The sequence below is a fragment of the Drosophila suzukii genome, chromosome 3 (genome assembly GCF_043229965.1).
Source record: "Drosophila suzukii chromosome 3, CBGP_Dsuzu_IsoJpt1.0, whole genome shotgun sequence".
Classification (NCBI taxonomy): domain Eukaryota; kingdom Metazoa; phylum Arthropoda; class Insecta; order Diptera; family Drosophilidae; genus Drosophila; species Drosophila suzukii.
In genome coordinates, this window is record NC_092082.1 from 41,248,892 (window position 1) to 41,275,031 (window position 26,140).

General features: G+C 37.1%; 1 protein-coding gene and 1 long non-coding RNA gene across 6 annotated transcripts in view; both read left to right on the top strand.

Moving 5' to 3' along the window:
* l(3)80Fj (lethal (3) 80Fj) overlaps positions 1 to 26,140 on the top strand; it is a 57,318-nt gene that overhangs the window by 12,065 nt on the left and 19,113 nt on the right. Inside the window, exons 3-5 of one of the 5 annotated variants that reach the window (XM_036822418.3) lie at positions 1,774 to 1,847; positions 1,910 to 2,014; positions 18,533 to 18,667. The exons of 1 other annotated variant lie outside the window; for it this stretch is intronic. In XM_036822418.3, the coding sequence (XP_036678313.3) occupies positions 1,774 to 1,847; positions 1,910 to 1,930 (95 nt within the window). In that variant the 3' untranslated portion in view covers positions 1,931 to 2,014; positions 18,533 to 18,667. Of the gene's footprint in view, positions 1 to 1,773; positions 1,848 to 1,909; positions 2,015 to 7,004; positions 7,121 to 7,174; positions 7,453 to 18,532; positions 19,498 to 26,140 lie in introns of those variants that run through there. 3 more of the 5 variants (XM_070996350.1, XM_017076954.4, XM_017076951.4) reach the window with 3 other exon arrangements.
* Positions 15,654 to 18,526, top strand: LOC139353105 (uncharacterized). Its single transcript, XR_011604248.1, has 3 exons — positions 15,654 to 15,961; positions 16,019 to 16,108; positions 16,170 to 18,526. It is a non-coding gene; the product is annotated as an uncharacterized lncRNA (long non-coding RNA).

Genomic DNA, 26,140 nt, shown 5'->3' on the forward strand with positions numbered 1-26,140 from the left:
CTTGTTTCCTTTTCAGCTCTACTTTTCTTTCGTTTTCAATTAAATACAAGATAACCTGTCCATCTATAGTGAATTTGTCCATTTTTCTATTTAATTTTTGGCAAAGTATCGAAAAATTTACGGAAAACATTCGCGATTTTTCAGAGTTTCATTCATTACTTTGAAAAACACTGTCGAGGATGTGCTTACAAATAAAAACGAATATGGTACTCTGTCACGGCGTTTGCATTGTTACCAATCGAGAGGTTGCTACGTAAAAATATAATTTAGCAAAAACTCGCAAAAAAGCGGAGATTGAGACTGGATTCTTTAACTTAGGAACAAATCACTCTATAAGATGGTATAAAACATCCCCCAACAAATTTCAACATTTTTTGTAAACCCCATTTAAAATGGGAATTTCTTTCAAAAAGTTATACCAAGACATCACTTGCTAAATTTATAAATTGTTTATTAGTTTTAACATATAGAACACACATGCAGAATGAATATCCATTTAAAATTTGAAGGATTTACGTCTAGTCGTTCAAGAGATTTTAATTTTAGTTTTCACTAAAAAATTAGGCTCAAGTTAAACACGCGCTGTTCGCTCGCAGCAGCTGAGCTTAACAGTTGTTATTTTAACAGTGTCCTGTTAAGTTAACATTTCTGTTTTGTAACGTAACACTTTGATCTGTTGTTAATTCGATAAAATCGACATTTTGCTATTTGGAATACTTGTGAAAATCACAATTGGCCTACATTCTTCTATACTCATATATACAAAAATCAGCACCATTTGTGTTCTCTGGGAGTAAGGTCCAGGTTTAAGTAGCTTTTTTAGTCGCAGTCCATGTATACTCTGAACTTGTGATCTTGTAAGTAATGGCGGTAAGGTTTATTTGTGTTGAGTATTAATACAAGAAGACAAGCTTATATACACAGTTAAGAAATGTTTCAGTCATAAAAAAAATTACATTTATTGGTCTCAATACCTATCAATTGACACAAAAAAAAGTTTGCAATTTTTAAAGATTTTCTAAAAGTGTGAATGGGGTTTTTTTTTATCTTGGTAAAATCGGACCATTTATTAAGAAGTTCTGAGCAACTATTGTAATCGACGCTAGGCGGTGCCTTCCAATCTCGGAAAATGTCCTTTTGTTGCTTGCATATCCATCTTCCCTGCGTTCCCTGAAGTTGAGTAACGGGTAGCGTTGATCCTTGGTTTTTTTTATCGACTAGGCAGAATAACGTTCGATTTAAGCACTTCATTAACTTTACCTCGTAAAAGATATATTTTATCCACGCTACTTTAAACGGACGACGCTGCTTTCTTTTTAATGAGTTAATTTGATTTATTTTCAACTTCGCTGTGGTCAATGGCTAAAAGAAGTTTAGCAGCGAAGAGAAAACATAAAGAAAACGAGCAGTATTGAATAAAAGACGTCGACGAGATCAAGAAGACGATACAACGAAATCGAGCCGGAAATTGACGGGCCGTTAAGTTTTGTGAAGGAAGTCGAAGACGTTCATTCGGTATTTCGCAAGGTTTTATTGAAAACAACACATACATTCGGAATACTTTAGAATTCAAATTATTTCTGTAAAGAAAAATAGCTACATTTCGGGCTCCGTAAAAATTGAAACCAAAACATCATACTGTTCTTGTCAATTTACAAATGAATAATAAACCGCGTCGCACACCTTCAACACAAACACAAACACTGTCAGTGTGTCCGCCTTATTTGAAAGATATTGGGGAAAGTCTTTACTAATCGTTTTTTCTACTTTTAGGCAAAATGTATATGAAAGTGGATCGGATCGTACGAATTGTCCTAAACTGCCAAACATTTTGTAAAGATAAACGCGTAATACTTTGAAAATGTTTATTTTTTACGTTATTAATACTAAACTAACAATTCATCTCCAGGACAGTCGTGAGCTAGACTAGACGGATAAGCTCTTGAGTCAGAAACGGAATTCCAAGGAACATTTGTTGTTCAAGGAAGCACCGGTCCGCCGAAATTTCTTAAAGGTACTTCTGTGGTAAAGCGATTAACGGAGAGGGCCGGGCGATTCTCAAGCCATTTCGCCGCCAATTTCTAGTGCCAATTCCAGGAACGTATTTGATTTTCTCGAAAGCGCTGATTCGGCGAATTCCCTTTAAGCACGGACGGCTTTTCAGCTATCAACGAATAGGGACGTGAGATTCTTCAGACATTGGAGAACAATTTTTCCGCCAATTTGTAGGAACTGATGGGACTCTAGGGAACAGTTATATTTCTTGGAAACAAGAACGCGCAGTTCCAACTATCGGCATGCAAGCTTAATTCTGGCGAGACAGAGGAAGTCGCTATAGGCGATTCACGGTCACGTGTAGCTCGGCGGATAGGGATGAAGTGCTTTAAGTGTCGGCTAAACCACAATGAGGAAGTTACATACCAAGGTTGAATGGGCGAACTGCAAAGAGGGACACGTGGCTACCTCTTAACAAACATCCTAGAAAACATAGAGCAAGAATCTATATAGAGGCGCCAATTGCTCTGCCGCTCTCTTTTGGTACTTTGCCAATGATGCCACCTAGGCGAAAACAGATAATTTCCCGAGCTTTTTCAAAGTTTGATCGAACTTGTAATTCCTTCCCATGGGATATTATATATCTGCACCGCTCTTGCTCACTGTTTTGATTTTGTAATTAATCCTAAACACTATTGCTGTTGCCTCGCACTTGTTGGGTGTGGTGAAAAACCGAAGTTAGCTTCAAACTTGGCCTTGAATTGGCTCTTAGCAGAGGTTGGGCAGAGGTTCGGGCAGAGCAAATGGTGTCTCTATTAGTTTATTACTCTATGTAGAAAATCTGACCATTCAAGAGTAAGAAGTATCCTACCCTCTTCACCAGGGACGCGCCAACGATTGGGTAAGCCCACAAGCCAATAGTACTCTGAACAGCTCGCTAGAATCAGCAAAATCAATCCCCTCCATCAAGTCCTATGCCAATGTAACAAAGAAAGTCCGAAGTCAAAAAGTCCTTCACAAGCACCCGCCATTTTAGCCTCGGACAAATTGAATGTTCTGGGAAAAAAATCACTGAATTTATTACAGGCAACAATAACAGCTCAGCAACAAACTCAGCAATACTAAATTTTCTAGGTGAGATTCGGGATTTCATTAACCAAAGCAATGCCGATCTAGATGCACAACAGATTTTCAGAACCATTGAAACACTCTCTCAACCGATACTATCATAATGAAAATATTGATAAACATCCAGAGCTTGAACAACCTAAACAATAAACACCTAGATAAACATCCAGAGCTGGAACAACTTAAAAAATAAACACCTACTAAACATGCATCTGGTAAACAACAATATTGGCATTGCGATCCTTTCAGAAATATGGGTTAAAGATTTAAGCGACTGTAGCATCCCAGATTATCATTTCTTTGGAAAGCGCAAGGAGCACGGCTATGGCGGTGGTGGAACTTTCATCAGATCCAATATAAAGTTCATAATATTACAATCAGTTGAGCTCATAGAAAAAATAGAAATACACACCTTGAACCTGAAGAAAAACATTAAACATTTCACGGAGTACCTCCAAAACAAAAGTTACTGACAGCTTAAATACTAACTAAGACCATTTCCCGATTGAAAGAAACAATTACAAACCGAAAAAGTGATGGTGTCCAGAAGCGGAAAAATTATTTCGGCTCCGAAATGCTGCCAGGCAGAAATTTTACTCTACTAAAAGTTTCGAAGACGCCCATAAAACACTTGCCGCTGAAAAGACGCTCCAAAACTAGCTTTGAGACAGAAGAAGGTCAACTTTAAGGCCTTCGTCGAAAAAATATCAGGAAGTCCATCTATCTGGAAGAGTATACAAAATTTAAAGAAATACAAACAAATAAGAGGAGCGGAAAACTCAGTAGGCAGACGATTTCTAGTTTTCTTCAAAGCAACCTTTATGGGAGCTAGAGAAAAACTTTTGGAAAAAATCTCGGTGTTTGAACTTCTCCTCTTCAACCCTTCCAAATCCAGAAATTGGAATCCAAATTGGCGCAGACATCCTCTCGAAGTGATATACAAAGGTACTGCAATTAAAGACGTAGACCAGATCAAATATCTCGGAAGAATGGTAGCGGCTAACGATTCACCTTGTGCACATATCTCATCAGCAAACAAAACATGTTCAATTTTAAAACTTTTGGGGTAGATCTTAGAAAAGGTCTTCTTCTTTTCAAAGCGTTTGTCAGAAGTAAGCTAGAGTATGCATGCTCTTCTTTTAGCCAATTATCAAAGACATCCAATGATAAAATTAAAACTCATATATAAAGTCTGAACCTTAGAAGAGCGCTGGGTCTCATTAAGTGCACACCAACACCTATCGTATAACACATGGCGGCTGAGCTTCCACCTGAATGTAGGATACGTAAGCCTTGCAAAATAGTTTTACTCACTAACAACGAAATTAACATCACTACGCAAAGTTTTACAAATATATATTAGACCAAGTAAAAGTATGTGATCTTGTGACCTTTTTATATAAAGTTTTTGCTTTTGGACGACTTTTTGTTAGGTTTAGTACTAGGCGTAACAGTACAAATCATGTTAAAAACTACTACACCAACAAAACTGTCCTTCCTGTCCGCCGAACTCCTAGCAATGGACAAATCCATTGACCATGTCAACTCGGTAGGCATGCCTCAAGTAGTCATTTTAATGGAGAGCAAATACAGCGCAATTACAATACCAAAAGCCAGTCATGACAACTATATAACCTCTAACAAACAAAAGAAAACTGGGAGTAATTCAAAACTGATAGCATTAGAAATTCACCACATACCCAGTCACACCGGAATACCGCAAAATGAACTCGTGACCGCCAAAAACGACCCATTACACGGGACTTTTACAGTACTGGGATGGTGTAATTCAAGAAGAACTGACTGGAGGAAGAATTACGACAAATTTGTTTCAGAAAAGCGGCGAGTTTACTGTGACCTTTCCGACAACAACGAAAAAGGCATGGTTTAATAACCAAAATTGCAAGTTAAGTCCAAACGGCATTAAAACAACAAACAGACTACTCAGCGGCAACGCTTTCGACAATTATACGCTTCACAAAATGCACCTAGTAAACAACAACATATGTGATGCATACCAGCTCATTCAACACGAAAACATAGTCGCTTACCAACACATAAATAATTTTCTCAACGTATTTGAAATAATCATATAATCACCATCTTCAAAACCTAAGTAAAAATAAAAACTGGCAACTTCACGTTCGCGAGGTCGTGGTAACAAAAGCCCACAAAAAATGCAATTACATTTTTTGGGCGCGCCAAGCTGTATATTTTTACCCGTTACTCGTAGAGTAAAAGGATATACTAAAGTCGTTGAAAAGTATGTAACTGATAGAAGGAAGAGTTTCCGACCCTGTTAAGTATATCATACAAAAACACCTATTAACGAGGTAAAAAGTAGTGCCGAAAGCGCTCTTAACAAAAATTTCTGATATCAACAATTGTGACGAAAAATGATATTACATTCGATAAAATAAATAAACTATATTAAATTTATGATTTCGGCCCGCAACAGTAAATATTTATTTACCTACACGTAAATTTTCTGCTGTAGCGTGCCGAATACATAAATTTAATATAGTTTAGTTATTTTATCGAATGTAATATACGGAGCTAAAACGACTTGCACTTTTTATCGCTTTATATCTTCCAAACGGTATTTTTTAGGTCAAAAAGTGTTATATCTAACGGGTTTTTCCAAAAGTCGTAGAACAAACGTTTTCTATTTCAAGCTACTTTATACACCCAGAGGGTTTCCAAAACCCTAAAACTAAGATGCATACAAACCCACAAACAAAGGGACAAACATTTTCATTTTGGGAAGAAGAAGAAAACCTTGTTTTTTGAATTACTTTTGAACGGAACATCGGAACAAATGAGGTGTCATTCGACGCGTATTCTCAGTAAGAATAAAACTAGCTAACTATCCCCACCGTATCCAGCAGCTCAAATTTTCTAAATTTTTACTTTTACACTATCACCGCTTTTTCTCCCAAACGAATCTATATTTTGAAAGTCTTGGTATGCAATCTTCTTAGTTAGTGCGATACCTTTCGATTGGTGTATCACTCGTTATGATCGGACCATAATTGCAGATTTTCAATTCTGCGGCTATATATAGTAGTTGTCTTAGCACGCTCTCTTGCGCGCTTCGCCACTACGTGTACTGCCGTCCACAGTGATATACTCTTGATTAGGATCTCCAGCCGAGTCGTTGCGTCTGTTTGTCTGTCTGACCGTATAAACTCTGAGATCTCGGAAACTATAAAAGCTAGAAAGTTGCGATTTGGCATGTAGATTCTTAGGCTCCTTGCGCAGCGCAAGTTTTTTTCGCAAATCTGATGCCCACTCGAACGCCCATAACGCTTAAACCAGTCTAGCAGCCACACTTTATAATCAGGGTATTCCCTAAACTGTTGAATTGCTGAATTGTTGAAAATTCAACAGAAAATTTCAGCAATTAAGAGAACGACCCTAAAAGTTCCCTGTTGGATTTTCAATTTTAAGATGTCTGCTGTTTATTGCTGTCAATTAAACAAAAGCCCCGAGGCTGTTGAATTCCTGAAATTTCTGACAGTTGACTTTGTATGGAACAGCTGATCAAAATTCAACAATTCAGCCATTCAACAGTTTAGGGAATACCCAGAATATTTTTGAAAAATTGCTATCTTGGGAACAGACGCTTTACTACTTGTATCCTATCCTATCCTATCTCCTTCGCACTTCCTGAGTGCTCCCAGTACACTTAGCTGAGGAAAACGTATCTAATAGTCGATGGCATCTTCTAGCTTTCTCTCTTGTTTTGTTTTATATTTTCAAAACAAAACTTAAAGTTTTTTTCCATAGCTTTGTTAAAAGCAGTAACCGTTTTAAAAAATTTCAAGTGCAAAAAAAAAAATATTCCTACAAAAAAATTAAAAAAAGATTGTCAATTTCAGCGGAACTACTATTGCCCTCCAGTTGGTTATCAGTGTTATTTGTAGAAGATTGTTTGTAGATAACAACTCTCTCAGTTTGCTGTCGAAATTATAGGATCCGATGTATCCATAGCGAGGTAATAAGAGTCTGTTAAATTAAACAGTCTACTACTCTTTCTTGTGTATTGCAGCCAATCAGACTCCCTCTTCTCTAAAACAGCCAACAAGAAGAGCAGTATTCAGAATTATGTCGCTAGAGTGAACAAGAATTAATGTTGTCATTACTTGTAATGCCAAAACCGCAGATTTTGGGTTTATCAACTCTGTGTAAAAGCATTACCCAGAACATATTTTGAACTTCTGTTTTTCGTTCAGAAACCAGTTTTTTGCCAGTGGGATATGATATTTTCCTATTTCTTACACTGAATTTATAGCCTACGTGAAATAAAAATTGAAAGTGTGCATTGGACTTAAACCGCATTTTACATTGCTTATCCCTCCAAGCAAAAGGGCGATATTTCTATCGCCTGTCGTCCAGATGTCACTTCTTAGTATCTTCTGCGTGATAGAAGCACAATAGAACACATTTTACAAAAACAAAATATACATATATCGCCTAGAAGTCACTTCTGAACGATAGGTAAACGATAGTACACATTTTACAAAATCAAAACGGGTCGGGATCGCAAACAAGTAAGTTCTGAGACACTTGTGCGCGATAGAATGGTGATAGAAAACATTTTACAAAAACGAAGATAGTCGGGATTGCAAAGAAGTAACTTCTGAGACATTTCTGGGCGATAGAAAGACTATAGAGTACATTTTACAAAAACAAAATTAGTGGGAAAAACACGCGATAAAAAGAGGTCGCGGTAAACAACAAAGGGTGTGAAATTACGTGCTTAACGTGAAACTATTTACGGACAAGCTAGCTATGGACATTACTTGGCTGCGGAGAGGCCCAGCATCCAACGATTCTTCACATGTTTCATTGTAAAAGGTAATGCCTTCCAGTTCATTTTTAAGTTGACTAAACAAAAACCCATTTTTTTCTGTTTCTTTTAGAAATGGTTATTAGTAAGTTTCTTATGTTGACTGAGCTGGCATTACATTGTTCAGCAGTAAGTAAAACAAAATGTTTTTATTTAAGGTCTTTTAATTGGGAAAGACTCTTCTAAATATCTTCTACAAGCATATGTAAAGTCACCTCTGAGTGACTTCCAAAAGTGACTAAGGCGACACTTCCAGAAGTGACTTCGGCGATATCGTATTCGGATCGCAGAAGTGAGTCCTGTCGGGAAGACATGTGCAACTTAGGCGATCTAGATGCTTGCAGGGATAGTGGATTAAAACTTTTCGCATTTAAAATGCCTATTGTTCAAAAAGTCCAGAGGAGTTGCTCTGCAAATTGGACAACCGTGTTTTGACCTGGTGTCAGTCAGGGCGTTCAGAACCTTGCCGTCGATCCCTGTAAAGTACAGCCGAACCATCTACAGTCGTCAGCATCGGAAAAATGTTCATCGGAATATTTCTGCTTACCACATTTTTTGTTGGTAGGATACATTTTGCAATCTTTTCTTGTTAACTTTTCCATATTGCACAATATAGATCCTTTGAAAGGCCTTGATCCAAAATTAGAGACATCGTTGGGAGAATTTACTTTTGACGTTCTATTTGGTTCGGTTAACAAACTAAGCAATTTCTTAGCTTTTTCAGGCATATATTATAGTAACTTAAGTAAAATCCTATAGTAACTGCCGCGAAGCTACGCTGGCTGCTTGGATCAACAAGGTTACGTTGCCGCTAGGGATGCAGCTAAGTCCGCAGCCTGCTTTCTCCGGGATCTAGTTCCTCTTGCCTGGAAGGTGAACGTCCTCCTTTTGAAATAACTTCAAATTTCAACTTCAACACGGTAAAAATGCAAAATGTTCTGATTCTCTCAAGTCTTCTCACATTTGTTAAGAGCAGATTTAGTTACTCCGGCCAAATTCGCTAGACTCAGTTTGGTACTCTGTTTAAAAGTTTGATTTTGAATTAAGAAACGATCGGAAAATTGGTGGGAAAATAATATGAAACAAATTATAGCTTTGGTGTTTTTTAACATATAACCTCCTAAGCTTAGAAATAACATTTTTTAATTAGTTTTGAATTAAATTTTATCAAAATCGGATGACTATATCATATAGCTGCCATAGAAACGATCGGAAAATTGGTGGGAAAATAATATGAAAGAAATTATAGCTTCGGTGTTTTTTAACATATCTTATACTATTGGGAGTATCATTTTTGTATTTATAAATTTAATAATTATAACTGCAAGGGTATGCAAACTTCGGCTTGCCGAAGCTAACCTCCTTTCTTGTTTAACATATAACCTCCTACGCTTGGAAATGTCATTTTTAAATTAGTTCTGAATTTCGAATTTAATTTTATAAAAATCGGACGACTATATCATATAGCTGCCATAGGAACGATCGGAAAATTGGTGGAAAAATAATGTGATACAAATTATAGCTTCGGTGTTTTTGACATATTATCCCTTCTTGTTTTTTTTAAGACACAAAACCTTGTGCTTAAAGTGTCAATTTTATATGAACGCAATTTGTTTATGGAAATGCATACCTCATTCTCTGAAACAACTAGAAGCGTGTCTAACACCCCATTCATACAGCGACCAAATGCAGTTTCAGCGACTTTTTCTTCCATAAGAAATACTCGTGCTACAGGAAAAAGCCGCTACAACTTGCTTCAGCAGAAAATGAGAACGCATACGCAAATCAATTCAGTATTTCAGTTTTTTTATTTTGGTTTTTTTACAAGCTTAGGTGATGTTTGTAATTGGCGCTTCAATATTTTTTTGGGAAGGGAATTCATTTGGGCGCAGTGCCGGCGTTATATAGAAATTCTTGTTGGTGCAGCTCCATGGAGTCTTCCAACGGCTTGGAAAACAGCGATTCAACTCATTTTAAAAATAAATATTGCTATGCTCTTTTTAGGAATATGGCCAACCAACAGCTTATGTCCTTGACAAGACTTCGCACCTGTTGCACCAAAAGGAATATTATTTATCTAAAGAAAAACCCATTTAAAGGCACACCCGACTCCCAAAATTATTGCCCAAAAATTGATATAGTCAAAGAACCGTATGCGAGGAAGGTGTTATAAATGCTTCAAAAGCAAAAGGGTCCAAACGGTTCTAACTTGTGAAAATTCTCGTGGCGTCACTGTTGGTCCACGATAGTCTCTTCTTCAATTTCACTACGATTGCCTGAATGGAAATTTCATCAATGATTAATTTGCATAATAGCAATGAAATAATCATTTGGGGCTGAAAACATTCCACATTCTAGCGTTCTAAACTTATTTAGTTTTGCGTTGCTTTCCTATTTTTTTCGGAGCAACTGAGTTTGCACGTCTTCTCCCTTCGGATACGATAAGCACACCGTGTCGATCAGTGGTTGGCTCCAGCGATTCTCTATGTGAACAAGCATCCGATTAAAAGTGCAACGGCGATTTCGAGTGGCTGTGTGCAGAAGCTTTAAGTTTATCCTTAAATTAAAATAAATACATGCAAACTTTAAGATAGTTATTACTAAAATAAACATAGACGGTTTTTCAATCGGGACTATAAAAAAGTAGACCGACACGGACAGCATACGACGCCATATTTTGTCCCGTTTTTTTGACAAGTTTCTTCAGTAAGGTTTGTCCTTTCATCGTATTAAAATTTAATATCGAATTTCGGAGTCAGTACCATCAAATTTAGTCTCTCACATGTCGTTATCAAGCGTTAGGCATCTCTGTGACGTCGTTGTGGCGAATTTTGCAAAAAGATCTTGGCTTACATTCTTACAAGATCAAATTGACGCAAATACTGAAGCCGTGACGAGTGAGAAACTTCGTCCGATTTATGCTTTAAAACCATTGAAAATTGAGTGCTTGTGGTAACTATGCAAAATAAATGGAGTTTCATACATAATGTCATCGAACTTACTTTCAAAACAAGGAATAACGCTATATTCGAGTGCCTCGACTATTAGATACCCGTTACTCAGCTTAAGGGACCATGGGCAGATGGAGATATGCATGCAACAAAGCGCGATTGTAATAAGCCAGCTACCTGCGATCTCAATATATTGTTATTTGGGCGGCAGACAGTTTTAAGCGTTATGGGCGTTAGAGTGGGCCTATTCCTAGTATTGCAGCTTTTATAGTTTCCGAGATCACAGCGGTCATGGCTAAATTGACTCGGCTAGTGATCCTGATCAAGAATATACAAGGGTGGTCAAAAGTATTTTCACAAAAAAAAAGTTTAATATATTCATAATTTGAACTTACATCTTGTTAACTTTGGCATCAATGGAAAGCTAATTTAAATGCCGTTTGAATGATACAATACATTTCTTAACACATTCAGTACTTATTGAAAAGGACGAATTTGTGTGAAAATGTCCTTTTTAAACTTTTTTCCTCGACTTGAAAACTTAAATTTTTTGATGCAAAAAGTTTCTTCAAACAAAAATAATAGTAACTGCAAAAAGAATTTATCAAAAATCATTTTGCTTATATTTTTTATGGTTTTTTAAAGGTGACACTGTCGGAAAAAATTTGTATGAAAAAGAGAAAAATATGCCTAAAATGCATGTTTCTAAGCATTTTCAAAAAATCATAAAAAATATAAGCAAAATGATTTTTGAAAAATTCTTTTTGCAGTTACTATTATTTTTGTTTGAAGAAACTTTTTGCATTAAAAAATGTAAGTTTTCAAGTCGGGGAAAAAAGTTCAAAAAGGACATATCCACACAAATTCGTCCTTTTCAATAAGTACTGAATGTGTTAAGAAATGTATTGTATCATTCAAACGGCATTTAAATTACCTTTCCATTGATGCCAAAGTTAACAAGATGTAAGTTCAAATTATGAATATATTTAACTTTTTTTTTGTGAAAATACTTTTGACCACCCTTGTATATAGTTTATGGGATCGGAATCGCTTCCTTTTACCTGTTACATACTTTCCGACGAATCTAGTATACCCTTTTACTCTACGAGTAATTAATGTCAAAATATTACAAAGACCTTTATATTTAGTTTTCGGTAAACATACATGGTAGTAAAGTGAAAGGGAACATTATCTTATTATTTCTGTAATTAGTCTTTAGTTTTCCGAAAATCGGAAAGCTCTGTATGTAAGTAAAGACAAGACTATTTTCCGATTAATTATAATCTTTATTTAGGAATACGTTTAGATAACTTTAGTTTACTTCTGTTTATTTAATATTTATAAATCCGTTTGGATAATTATTATTATTGGAATTTATCCCGGAATCCGTTTGGATTCTTTGCGAGTCTGTTAAGAACTAAATAAAGCTAACTTAAGTAATCTAAAAGAAAGCCAGGCAGAAGGCCTGACGGCAGCGACGGTCAGAATCGACGGCGGGGCTATGGGCAGAATGCTGACCTTGTAGTTCCCATCCGCTGCATAGTCCGCTGCATTAATTGGCCGCTTTGGCCAACGGCTCTAGTGTGAAACCGTTGACTTAGCGCCTCGTGCCCGGTGCATTCCCCAACCACTCGGCGACTCGGTTTTCGGATTTCATTCTTTCAGACTGCTGATTCGAAGAATTGCATCCGGTCCTGCAACACCTTTGGGTTCCATACTAACTTATACAATGCTCCCATGGGAACGAACTGAAGGGGTATAAAAACATCGGCTTGTCGAAGTTAGCTTCCTTTCTTGCTTTTATTTAAAATGCTCTTAGCGCTCTCATTGAAAAACCCGCTACTAGCAAATTTTGTTATATTATCGAAAACCTCACTAATCGTGATATAGTGAGCATTCGTGGTGAAATTTCTAGTTTAAATAGTGCCCAAAAGCAAAACAACGACAAAACAAATGGGCAAGAAAATGCGAACAAATTCCTATATAATGAAAAACCAAAGCCGAGCAGTAAAAGCTACAAAAAAGAGAGCTTTTCATATAATTGAGAATAAAATGGTACCCAACGACTGCCGAATAAAGAAAGGAGCTACAGCTGTGTTCATTAAAATAGCAGTGCGACAGAAGCGGAACTATATAACGGCTTATTAGCAAAGTTCCCCCATTAGATTTGGTTTGTTTTTGGGTTTATTTCATATTTTTGAACACGGGCACAATATTTTGGTGGTTCACTGACATAACAGTCTTTGATTCTCTTCCAGGAAAAGTCCCGAAAATGTTTGTAATTTGGTGAAAAGTGGGTTTAATTAAGACCATTATTTAAAATTTAACGGTAATACACTATAACTATGGAACAAAATTTATTTATGGGTAGAGGAGGTCATTGCTTCAAGGGAGAAAGATAAAAATGATTGAGCTTAGAAAGGAGGGCAAAACGTGTCAATATATTCAGTGTCCCTTAAAATGTCTAGCCAATATGGTTTACAATGCCATGAATTATGAACCGAAGACGAAAAAACGTGATGCGATGCGGAAAACCACAATTATATAGACGTACGCATAGTGCGCTTCAGCACAGCTTGTCCTTTTGAATTCTGTAGGACTATAAAAGCGGATCTGAGTTTGGGAATCAGTAATGGCACTATTCTCCAAAGTGTGCTAAGTGAAAATTTAAATGCGAGAAGTCCACGAAAGAAGGTCGATCCATCCTTTGGACAGATGAGTCTAAGTTAGTGTTACTTGGTGGAACAGGTTCAAAATAATATGTCCGTCTACCACCAAGCACTGAGTACCGCCCAAACCATACGCTCAAGACCGTTAAGCAGGATGCCTATAAATCATGGTATGGGCATGTTTCTCATACAGCGGTGTGGGCCCCATAAGTTTGATCGATTTGATCATGGACCAACATGTTTACGTAAATATACTGAGAAACGTCATTCTGTCGTATATTGATGATGAAATGACCTTAATATGGACATTTCAGCAAAACAATGATCCTAAACACACCAGCAAATTGGTCAAGGATTGGTTTAGCCAAAAAAAATTGACGTAATGCCGTGGTCAGCACAGTCCTCAGACTAAAATCCGATTGAGAACTTATCGGGGGACACAAGCGTTATGTTGCCAAGAAATCCCCGATTTCTAAGCCGCAGCTTTGGCAAGTTGTGCAGGGGGGATGAGGCCAGATAGGTGTTGGCCTGTAATAGCCAATAAAGGCTATACAACAAAATATTGGGTCGTAATCAAATAGTTATTTAGTAGGTTTAAGTTATGCTCAAGAAAGACCAAATAATTGCAAATTGTATACAGACATTTGACATTTAAAACAACGTAGATTTGGAAATTAAAAGTAAGGTGACTTTTCAAATTTCGCGGGCAACATATTTTCGATTATCGATTTTTTTGTTTTGTTATGTTGGTACACTCTTCCCTAACATCTGTACCAAGTTTCAATTGAATCCCCTTTTTTGTTTAGTTGTGAGAGGCGTAAAGGTAACAAGTTGTTATGCGTGCTCAGCGATTTTTTGCTATCGAAAAATATGGAGCAAAGTATTTGCATCAAATTTTGGTTTCGATATCATAACCATATACCCATGATTCGTCACCAGTTATGACCCTTTTGAGTAAATCTGGGTCGTCGTTGACGTCATCCAACAGCTCTTGAGCGATGCTCATGCGACGGTTCTTTTGGTCAAAATTCAGCAATTTTGAAACAAACTTCGCTGACACACGACTCATGCCCAAAACGTTTGAAAAAATTTCATGGCACGAGCCAAGCGATATACCGACATCTTCAGCAACTTCTCTGATAGTGATTCGACGATTTTCCGAAACAATTTTCTTCACTGCTTGAACGTTTTCATCAGTTGTTGACGTGCTTGGGCGTCCAGAGCGAGGCTCGTCATTGGCATCTTCCCGGCCATCTTGGAAGAGTTTGTACCACTTGTAAACATTTTTTTTACTCAGAACAGTTTTACCGTATGCCACTGTCAACATTTCAAGTGTTTCGGAGCACTAAATTTTATTTTTTACACAAAATTTGATGCAAATCCTTTGATCCATATTTTTCGATAGCAAAAAATCGCTGAGCACGCAAAACAACTTGTTACCTTTACGCCTCTCACAACTAAACAAAAAAGGGGATTCAATTGAAACTTGGTACAGATGTTAGGGAAGAGTGTACCAACATAGAAAACAAAAAAATCGATAATCGAAAATATGTTGCCCGCGAAATTTGAAAAGTCACCTTACTTTTTGAACACACCCCGTATACCCTTCAGTTCTGCAGTAGGGACGCCGTGACGTGGCTCAAGGCAAAAAGCTTTTTGATTTTTTTTTTGTGCCTAAAACGCTATGCCGCTGTTGACGTCAGCAGAGAAGTCGGCGCAACAGAGAGGCAGATATTCGGAGCTTCCCTCTCTTTCTTTGTCTTATAATCTGCCTGCACTCGGCGCTCTCAGAGACAAATTTCGGCAGGTCCGTTATTTCTTTTGAGTCTCTCCTTTATGTTCGGCTAGCGACTAATGCGGAAAAATTTTCGTGGCACAGCGACACGTGAATGCCCTAATATTTTAGGAGCATTATTGTATATCGAAATAAAACAACTAATATTGTTTTATAAAAGTAAATTATTTGATTATAGTAAAATTAAGTAATTTGAATTTACGTTTAATGTTATGCTTACGTATTATACATTAATATTACAATATAATTTTTTAGTTAAGTTATAGAAATTTAGTTCGTTAAAATTTATTTAAATATTTAAAACATTTTAATAGTACCATTTTTAAAGAATTCATTTTGTATTTTTTACTCAAATAGTAAAAATTATGTAGTCTGATATTTTTCGCTTTAAAAAGGGTTTAGGTGCAGTGGCACGCGCCAACAGCGAAGAGAAATTAAAAGAAATCGTGTAAAGGGGTGAGAGGAATACTTGGTTCATTCTGTTTGAGTTATTGAAAGGGAAGCAAGCCATTTAAATTGTGCGCAGCAAATTTACTTCTTTCGTTCTTTAAAGTGAAAATAATAAAGTCAGGTAAGTGTTTCATTAAGTTGAAGATGTTGTGCATTGATCTTAGTTTAAAGTATTAAGGTATTCAATGGGTTCCGTAAGCCGAAAGTGGATGATGAAATGTTTTGCGCCAATAAAAATCCTGCAAAGGGTAAAACACAGCTCTAAATGGTAAATATGCAAATAAACAAATAAAACGCATTTTTTAACATATGCCCACGAATTTTTTCAGGAGCAAAGGTTTAAGGAAGGCGATGACCAATGTAAAAAGCAAATTAACGTAACATTAAACTAGGCTTACTAACAATTGTCCTTTAACAGAAAACCTAAATAAACTTTTTAGTTAAAATGAATTTAAGAGTAAATAAAAATGTATGTATTTTCAATTATTTTTAATAAGTGAAAACTCATTGAAAAATTCTGATTTTCACAAGTGATTTCACTTGGGACGTGTCACCGGCACGTGACAGGCCATACGAAAAATGAGTATAAGGAACAAGGGAAATCCCGTGGGACTTCGAAAAATTTTCATTTGAATTTTCACTTCTGAAAATGCGGACATCCCAACCTTTTGATAAATCGAGCGTGGTTCAAACCAAATCTATGAGTGGATAAAAATTAAAATGTACGAGGAATCGAATTTCGAAATTATAAGTCCTGTTGTTCTTGTCAAAAAGGGCAAAAAACGGGGAGCCTTTTTTATTAATTAATAAGTAAATATCAAGAACTATTTTCCATTACCTCTTAAGACAACAATTAGATCGGCTGCAGAACGAAAACATATTCAGCACAAGAGATCTGAAAAATGTATTTAAAAGAAAATTTTGAAACCAACCAACCAAAACTGTCGGTCTCTCAAAATATATAGAGTTTCGGAGTAAATTTTGTCTCATTTGGACTCATATAAAGCGGTAATAGTTTCAAAAAGAATCGATTTTAATTTTACATTTAGCGTTACTTTTCACTCTTTCCTAACTTTATAGTTGTACAATTAAGTTAAATTTGTCGCACTTCTTGATTTCATGATATCTGTGCTAAACTGACATTCGGTCGGGACAAAGATAAAACTGATTTTAGCGTCTAGTTAACCGCCGATTTCAGCGATCTCTGCTGTAATATTAAAAGAGATTTTTTAGAATGTTAAAATACAGAAATAAAGGTTTTATTTTTTTTTTTAAGTTAACTGTCAACCTTTTTCGTCAGGCACATTTTTATAACCGTTACTCGTAGAGTAAACCGGTATAATAGATTCGTCGGAAAGTATGTAACCGGCAGAAGGAAGCGTCCGTATGAACGCTGAGATCTCGGAAACTGAGGTTCCTGCGCAGCGCAAACCGCCCAAAACTGTGGCTCCTAAAATTTTAAATGCTAGCAAAAACTGAAATGTATTGTTCTTATCAACACCTTTCAATTGACCCAAAAAAGTTTGTCACGCCCACTTTAACGCCCACAAACTTCAAAAAATCGTAAATATGAAAGCGGATATCTCGGAAACTATCAGAGGTAGAGAATTGGGATCTCAGATTTGGATTCCGTAGCCTTGTACGCAGCGCAAGTTTGTTTCGCGAATATGCCACGCCCACTCTAACGACCAAACATGTGGCGCCCACAATTTTCATGCTAGATAAAAAATAATCAATACCTATCGATTGATCCAAAGAAAAATTTACCACGCCCACTCTAACGCCCATAACATTTAAATCTGTCTACCGCCCACATAACCATTTATTGAGGTCACAGTTAGGTGGCGCATTTCAATCTCGCTTTGCTGCTTGCATATCTTCATTTCCCTTTGGACCCTTTAGCTGAGTAACGGGTTTCTGATAGTCGAGGTACTCGACTATAGCGTTCTTCCTTGCTTACACTGTGTTTCTGTGTGGTTTTCTTCCCTAAGATCCCATATACACTTGCGAAATTATACGTCAATCGATAGGTATTAACGAAACCAATAAATTTGTATTCTAGCATAATAACTGTGGGCGACACATTTTTTTGCGGTTTGGGTTTTTGCGTTAGAATGGGCATGGCACTTTGCTGAATCAAACTTATGCTGCGCAATAATCTCTAGATCCAATTGCCTAGTCCCGACTTTGTAGCTTCTATAGATTCCGAAATATTAGCTTTTTTGCGGACGGTTTTGGGAGGTTTGTGAGCGTTAGACTGGGCGTAACAATTTTTTTAAAAAGTAATTTATAGTGATTGACCGGAGCAATACATATAAGCTAACATTTTTTCTAGCATTAAAAATGTAGTATCCACAGGTTTTGGCGGCTTGTGCGCGTTATAAGTGGGATAAGCCGAAGCACAGTTTTTTTTCGTTGTGAAACTGAAAACCAGAGCTTGATAGAAAAGCTTTCTTTTGAAACCTGATCATTAACATGTACTGCATTAAAATATGTCGTTACATGAATTTTTAGAATTTGGCTGAGTTATCGGCAATTTCCCGTGGAATGCTATGATGGGCTAAATATGTAGGTTACGTAAAACAGTGATAGCCTCATTAAATACTTTTTAAAAATTTTTATGACATCAGAAATTTATCCAAATTAGTTGAACTATTTGTATTACAAAATAATATTTTTTTCTTACTTATAGGTATAAATTCAACCATTATTCGAGGCATATGTAAAGTGATTGGAACTACGATAACAAAGTATAAGGATCTTGCGTCTCAAAGAATAGTTAGAGAGCTTCTTATTGACCTTGCAACAATTCACCATGATTTAACGATTGAACATATGCTAAACGTCTTTAAATCACTTTTGTTCAAAGAATTTGCAAGTGCTCCACCTCAAAAATCTTGTAAATCGGCTATTATAGCATTGGGATGGATATCTCTACTACAGAAACATGCAGACAGAAATTCTAATATCTTTAAAACGGAAAAAAAAAGAATAGTTGAATATCAGTCGCTAATCTATCAACTAACTTTATTATCTCCAAACCAAAAAATTGCAGATGCAAGAACAAAAATATTGTATGAGTTATGGGATAGTACCCTAATTTTTGATGAAACTTTAGACATATTATTTCAACTGGAAGCAACTAGTAATGTTACCATTATGTTCATGGTCATGATTCAATTTGAATCTAAAACCAAAAAGTCAGTTATATTACAAAACAATACAGAGAAGCTGTCGGAATACTTTGTAAAGAGCATGATTTCATGCAAATCCAAACCTGATAAGTCGTTTATTACAACCTGCCGCCCACTATTGGAATCGCTTACCGAATCAGAATTTGATTCATATATATATCCCCCTTTACAACGGTCGATTTTACGAAGCCCAGAAAACACACTTGAAAGTATTGGATTAATTTTTAATATGTTAAACTTTGATTGCAGTCGTTATGCTCGAAAAGTTGGAAATGTACTTATACAAAATCTATACAGTAAAGGGGACATCGCACGACGAGAATCACTTGAATCTTTAAAGCTTTTATCGACAAAATGCTCTGATTGGCTTATTGTCAAAGAACTGTTGGAACATATTTTCTCTGTTTTAAATGGATCGGATGGCAAAATTAATGTGATCGAATATAGACTAAATATCTTACAGGTAATTTAATTTTAATTATACTGGTATGGTGTATACCACCAGTGCGCAACCTCCCATCAAGCGGGCATAGGCCAATTCTTGGTTCGTTCTCTGCCGCTACACTTACAGGGTATAACTGTTCTAGGCTCATTGACATTCATTGGTAGGATGTGCTACAATCCATAAATCAAATCAAATACAACTTTGGATCAGGTTCTGAAAAAACGTTACACTTAACAACGGTGTGCAAACTTGCATTATTTGAGGAAATTCATTTTAGTTAAAAAGGGCCACTGGGCGTGGCAACACATTTCATTTAAAATTTTATTTCTAGTATAAAAACTGTGGGCGCCACAGTTTTGGGCGCCCTTCTGAAACAAACTTTCGCTGCGCAAGAAGCTCACGAATCTACAATACGTATCGTAAATGTCTAGCTTTTATACTTTCCAAGATTACAGCGTTTATAGGTATGAACAGACAGACGGACAGACTGACATGGCTAGAACGACTCGGCTACAGATCCTGATCAAGAATTTATATCACTGTGGACGGCAGTACACGTAGTGGCGAAGCGCGCAAGAGAGCGTGCGAAGACAACTACTATATATAGCCGCAGAATTGAAAATCTGCAATTATGGTCCGATCATAACGAGTGATACACCAATCGAAAGGTATCGCACTAACTAAGAAGATTGCATACCAAAACTTTCAAAATATAGATTCGTTTGGGAGAAAAAGCGGTGATAGTGTAAAAGTAAAAATTTAGAAAATTTGAGCTGCTGGATACGGTGGGGATAGTTAACTAGTTTTATTCTTACTGAGAATACGCGTCGAATGACACCTTATTTGTTGAAATCCGATGTTCCGTTCAAAAGTAATTCAAAAAACAAGATTTTCTTCTTCTTCCCAAAATGAAAATGTTTGTCCCTTTGTTTGTGGGTTTGTATGCATCCCATCTTAGTTTTAGGGTTTTGGAAACCCTCTGGGTGTAAAAAGTAGCTTGAAATAGGAAACGTTTGTTCTACGACTTTAGGAAAAACCCGCTAGTTTAGCGGGAAATCCAAAAAAAAAGCCAGATTTAAAATGTTTATAGTATCTAAACAACTAATGCTACAGAAACGTGCCATATTTCTCTGAAAAGATAATTTAATTTTCTAAATACCATTCACATAGTAAAGTTGACTGAATATAATAGATTTAGAGTTATGACAAAAAGTTATTTTTTAAAACCACATTTTGACTATTTTCTGTCGAACGATTTCTTTTTAAATTTCAAATCATATAGCCCTAGAGATTCCTCAACTTTTGATTTATAACACTTTTTGACCTAAAAATTACCGTTTGGAAGATATTAGGCGATAAATAGTGCAACTCATTTCAACTCCGTATATGAAATATTTTATACTTACTGGAATAAACAAGAAAAAAACCAATTTGATGAAAAAATTCTTATTAGATTTTTTTAAACGGAAAATCTGTTATGGTTTTAGGGTCCTTTACTTGCACGAAGCTAATCAAAATAGGAAACTTGATCTATTTATATATATATATATTCCAAAGTGGTAGAACTTTGGAATAACCCGCTAGTTCGGCGGGAATTATAAGAAACGACAGGTTTCTCTTGGAATCTGAAACTATACTGCCCTTGAGATTCCAAACTTGTGCTGTTAAAATAGGTAATTGAAGTGATAAAACTTTTTATTAAATATTTTAATATTCATGGGGACGACTCTTAGTCATGGTATTGGGGTACTTAAACTCTTGTGCGAAAAACTTCTGATATCAAACAAAAACACCTCTTAACGAGGTAAAAAGTAGTGGCGAAAGCGCTCTTAACAAACATTTCTGATATTAACAATTGTAGCGAAAAATAATATTATGTTCGATTAAATAAATAAACTATATTAAATTTATGTATTCGGCACGCTACAGCAGAAAATTTACGTGTAGGTAAATAAATATTTACTGTTGCGGGCCGAAATCATAAATTTAATATAGTCTATTTATTTTATCGAATATAATATCATTTTTCGTCACAATTGTTGATATCAGAAATTTTTGTTAAGAGCGCTTTCGCCATTACTTTTTACCTCGTGTTGGGGCGGTGCGGCTTAATCGATGAAATAATTGAAGCCCCAAGATCGAGTGGTACGCATAAAAATACGCGGGTACTTTTGGGGTTTTTACGCGACGTGCGTAGGTGTTTATTCGTACACTTTGAAACAAGAACTGCTTAAGCCTAACTTAACTTAAGCGCTCCAGAGCAGAGCGGAGACTTAGGGGAGAGATGGAGAGGGAGAGCGGACGGCAGTGCGAGCGCGCGAGATGTAGACATCTGGATAAAACTGCCGCTCGACACTGCCTCCTGAAATTAAACGCCCTTTTGGCGTGAACATTCTCCCCCCCCTTGCGAGGACACCCGTAGCAAGAACCTCAGGATAGTAGGCTCAGGAATATGTTGGAAGTATAGATCGGTCGTCCGTATGTAGGAGAGTGTGGTGGGCCTTTCCACACTTGTGGCAGTGATGACCACTGCGGCAGGAGTCCTTGGAATGATTGTGAGCCAAGCAATTGGAGCAGTACTTCTGGATATGTACTTCCTGAAGACGATTCTGGGGGCTTAGCCGTATAAAGTGGTGGCACTTCCGTAGAGGATGGATCTTTTGGCAGACTCGGCATTGGTAGGATTTAATACCTCTAGTACGTCTGCCATCCAAGGTGGGGTATGGAACCCAATATTCGGATGGAGTATTCTTAGGAGGGACTTTTTGTACGGAAACTTGCGTTGAATAGGACGAAATGATGTGTGGAACTGAGGCGGATACTGGCCTTGGAGGGTCGGATGGAATCGTCGGAGTAGTAGGACCGCTGTTTCGATGCAGCAATGTGTGATGCCGATCTTGGCAAGTGAGACAGTTGTGAGCGCTTGTGCAATCCCGGAATTGATGGCTATTTGCAAAGCAATTGGAGCACAACCGCTTCCTTTGGATATAGGCTAAGCGATCTTCTACCGTCATCTGTAGGAAGCGTGGACATATACGCACGGGGTGGTCCTTCTTCGAACACAGATCGCAGCCTTTGGTTATCGGAACTAACCTTGTGTTGAAGGAATTTATTTTTGGAAATTCTGCCTCTCGATTTGTGTCTTTGGACTGGACGTGGTGGAAATTGGCAGATCGGAAGCTATCGACGGCCTCAAGAGTTAGATGGCGCTCCGTCAAATATGCATCATGCTCAAGCCACGTAGGAATTTCGGCTTTATTTTGGATGGATTGCTCCCATAATGAGAGAGTGAGCTTTGGTAGTTTTGTCGAGCACATATAAACCAGGATAGGGTCCCAATTCTCAATATTAACACCGGAAAATTTTAAGGAAGTTAAGCAACCTTGAAAAGTGCGTTGAAGTTCCTTTAAGGCTGCTCCCGACTCCTGTGCTATGGATTGCACATTGAAAAGTGTTTTCAGGTTCACCTGCAATCGCTTATTTTCGAAACGCTCAGTTAGGTTATTCCAGGCTGAGCGAAAGCCATCATTGGTGAGTGGGGATCTCGAAACTATGGAATGAGCTTCGCCACTTGTTTTTGAATTTAAGTGGAATAATTTTTCAACGGGCGTTAGACTCGGATTGTCTATGTATATTGCCGTGAAAAGGTCCCGGAAAGTCGGCCAGCGAAGATAGTCGCCAGAGAAAACCTCTGTGTCGATAGGAGGGAGCCGACAGCCATAAGACGTGGAATTTTGGGACGAAGTTACTGGAGCTTGAGGTATTTGGGAGGAGCCTGTTTGGATTTGTTCCATCAGCTGCGCGGCAAATATTTCGTAAGTGGAGTACGTTTGGTAATACTTGGACTTTAGTATGGATTTTGTGTCTGCCTTTACCGATTGCCACAAGGAATTAAGGTGATCGCGTCGGATGTTACAGGCGGATAACGTTGGTGTAGGAGCACCTGGAGCGTTCACAGTGGCCTCAAAGTGGATCAGACAGTCAGCTGTGGCCGTAAATCGGGTTAAAGCGGATTTTACTGATGTTGCCATGACGTTAAATAATTTAGAATTTTAATTCAGATGTAAGGAAACGGATTGGAATCAAATTGGAATTTAGGAACCAATTAAGATTGTAAATATATACGGTCACACTGTCGGATAGGCAATAAATATTTATTATATCGGATGGTCGGACTTATGTAAGGAATTACGGACTTTAATATTGTTTGTTTGAAAGGAACACTTTTTGTGAGCTCTTGACCCACTGTGCATTGGCGATATACGTATGTATGTACACTGTACATATGTACATATGTGGGGTGCGAATAGCGGAATAACTTTGCGGGAATTAGAAACACTTCGCTTATGTTTGTATGTCGGTGCGTTTGTTTGTCACCTGCACAACTAAATTGCAAACGATTTGCTGGAGTAAATTTGTGGATATTGTCACTTTGTTTTTAATTTTAGAAATAGTTTAGCCGTATTTGTAGGTCGAGAAAAGTAGTTGGAGTGGACTGTATTAGAACGAGTAGTTAGAGTGGACTGTATTAGAACGAGTAGTTAGAGTGGACTGTATTAGAATATTTATGTAAATATACACACGCAGCTGGAACACAGTAAAAAATAAAGAGTGCAAATCTTAAGGAAAAATTTTATGACCGGGAATTTTTTACTGCGGCTGAGTTATATTTTACACACGATTGGAATTGAAAATATATTTGACAAATATTTTCGTTGAATAGTAGCACTGAAATATTTACTGGAATTGTTTCAAGTGTGCAACTGTGGGCAAAGGAAACTGGAATATTGTCGGGCACAAGTAACGGAATTGAAATACATATATTAAATGCCGTTGCGTCGGATTAATCTCTTTTGGATTTAGACAATATATCATACAGAAAGTTAGTCGAAATAGGGTCCGAAAAACTGGCTGTATGACCGGCAATTATAGTAAGCGGAACTTATCTGGATTGTTTCAAGCCTGCTGGGACAAAATCAAAGGAAACTCCAGGAGAGGAAAGTCCAAAGATTTTGAAATCCGGCTCGAAGGACCAAAATGTTGGGGCGGTGCGGCTTAATCGATGAAATAATTGAAGCCCCAAGATCGAGTGGTACGCATAAAAATACGCGGGTACTTTTGGGGTATTTACGCGACGTGCGTAGATGTTTATTCGTACACTTTGAAACAAGAACTGCTTAAGCCTAACTTAACTTAAGCGCTCCAGAGCAGAGCGGTGACTTAGGGGAGAGATGGAGAGGGAGAGCGGACGGCAGTGCGAGCGCGCGAGATGTAGACATCTGGATAAAACTGCCGCTCGACACTGCCTCCTGAAATTAAACGCCCTTTTGGCGTGAACACCTCGTTAAGAGGTGTTTTTGTTTGATATAACATAGATGATTATGCTAGAGAGAGTAAATATAGATTAGAAATAGCATATAAAAAAGCTAGAATTATAATAGAGGAAAAACAACGAATTTTATGACCTTACGGCTAATGACATAGATATATCTATAGGAGATAAAGTATTATTGAAAACAGATTTAAGCGTTATGGGCGTTAGAGTAGGCGTGGCAAATTATTTTTGGATCAATCGATAGGTATTGACGAGACCAATATATTTCAGTTAAAATTTTTTATTTAGCATGAAAATTGTGGGCGCTACAGGCTTGGTCGGTTTGTATGCGTTAGAGTGGGCGTGGCAAACTTTTTTTTTGGGTCAATCGATAGATATTGACGAGAACAACAGATTTCAGTTAAAATTTTTATTCTAGTAGGAGCCACAGTTTTGGGCGGTTTGTGGGCGTTAGAGTGGGCGTGGCACTCTGCTGAAACAAACATGCGCTGCGCAGGAATCTCAGGAATCTGCATGCTTAATCTCAGTATTGTAGCTTGTATAGTTTCCGAGATCTCAGCATTCATACGGACAGACGGACAGACGGGCATGGATCGACTCGGCTAGTGATCCTGATCAGGAATATATATACTTTATGGGGTCGGAAAAGCTTACTTCTGCCTGTTACATACTTTCCGACGAATCTAGTATACCTTTTTACTCTACGAGTAACGGGTATAAAAATAAGAAGCAAACAGTACATAAAGATAGACTAAAAACTTTTATTTCATAATCAGTTCATTACTCTTACAAATATTTCAAGTATGGCCATACATAGCAGTAAATAATAGCATAATTACACAAAAAAAAAACAATAATTAAAATGCATAAATTTATATATATATATTCTTATATACAAATTAATATACTAAGAAAATAGCTCCATATAATTACGCTATTTTTCTAAAGGAGGGAGATGTAGTATGTTCACATATTGAATGCACACTGTACTCAGTGTTTCGCATTAACATTATTACATATACATTGTAGCACTTGGCCACAATAAGTAAGCCACAAATACAAGTCCCAAACAGTTCTTCAAGTGCCCGGTAATATGATCGCCGTTTTGTGCACTGGGACTGGGCTGGGACTGGGCAGTGCTGAGTCTGCATATTTGACTTACTATTTGAATTGTAATAGAGTTATGAATTCATTGAACAAAGAGAACTCCAATGCAAAGGTGGGCTTAAATCTTATTGGGACATCTAAATCTTATTGGGACAATATATATCACAATATTTTGTGTTCCAATCGTAGGCATTTTTCTGATGGTGTGTAAGGTCCTTA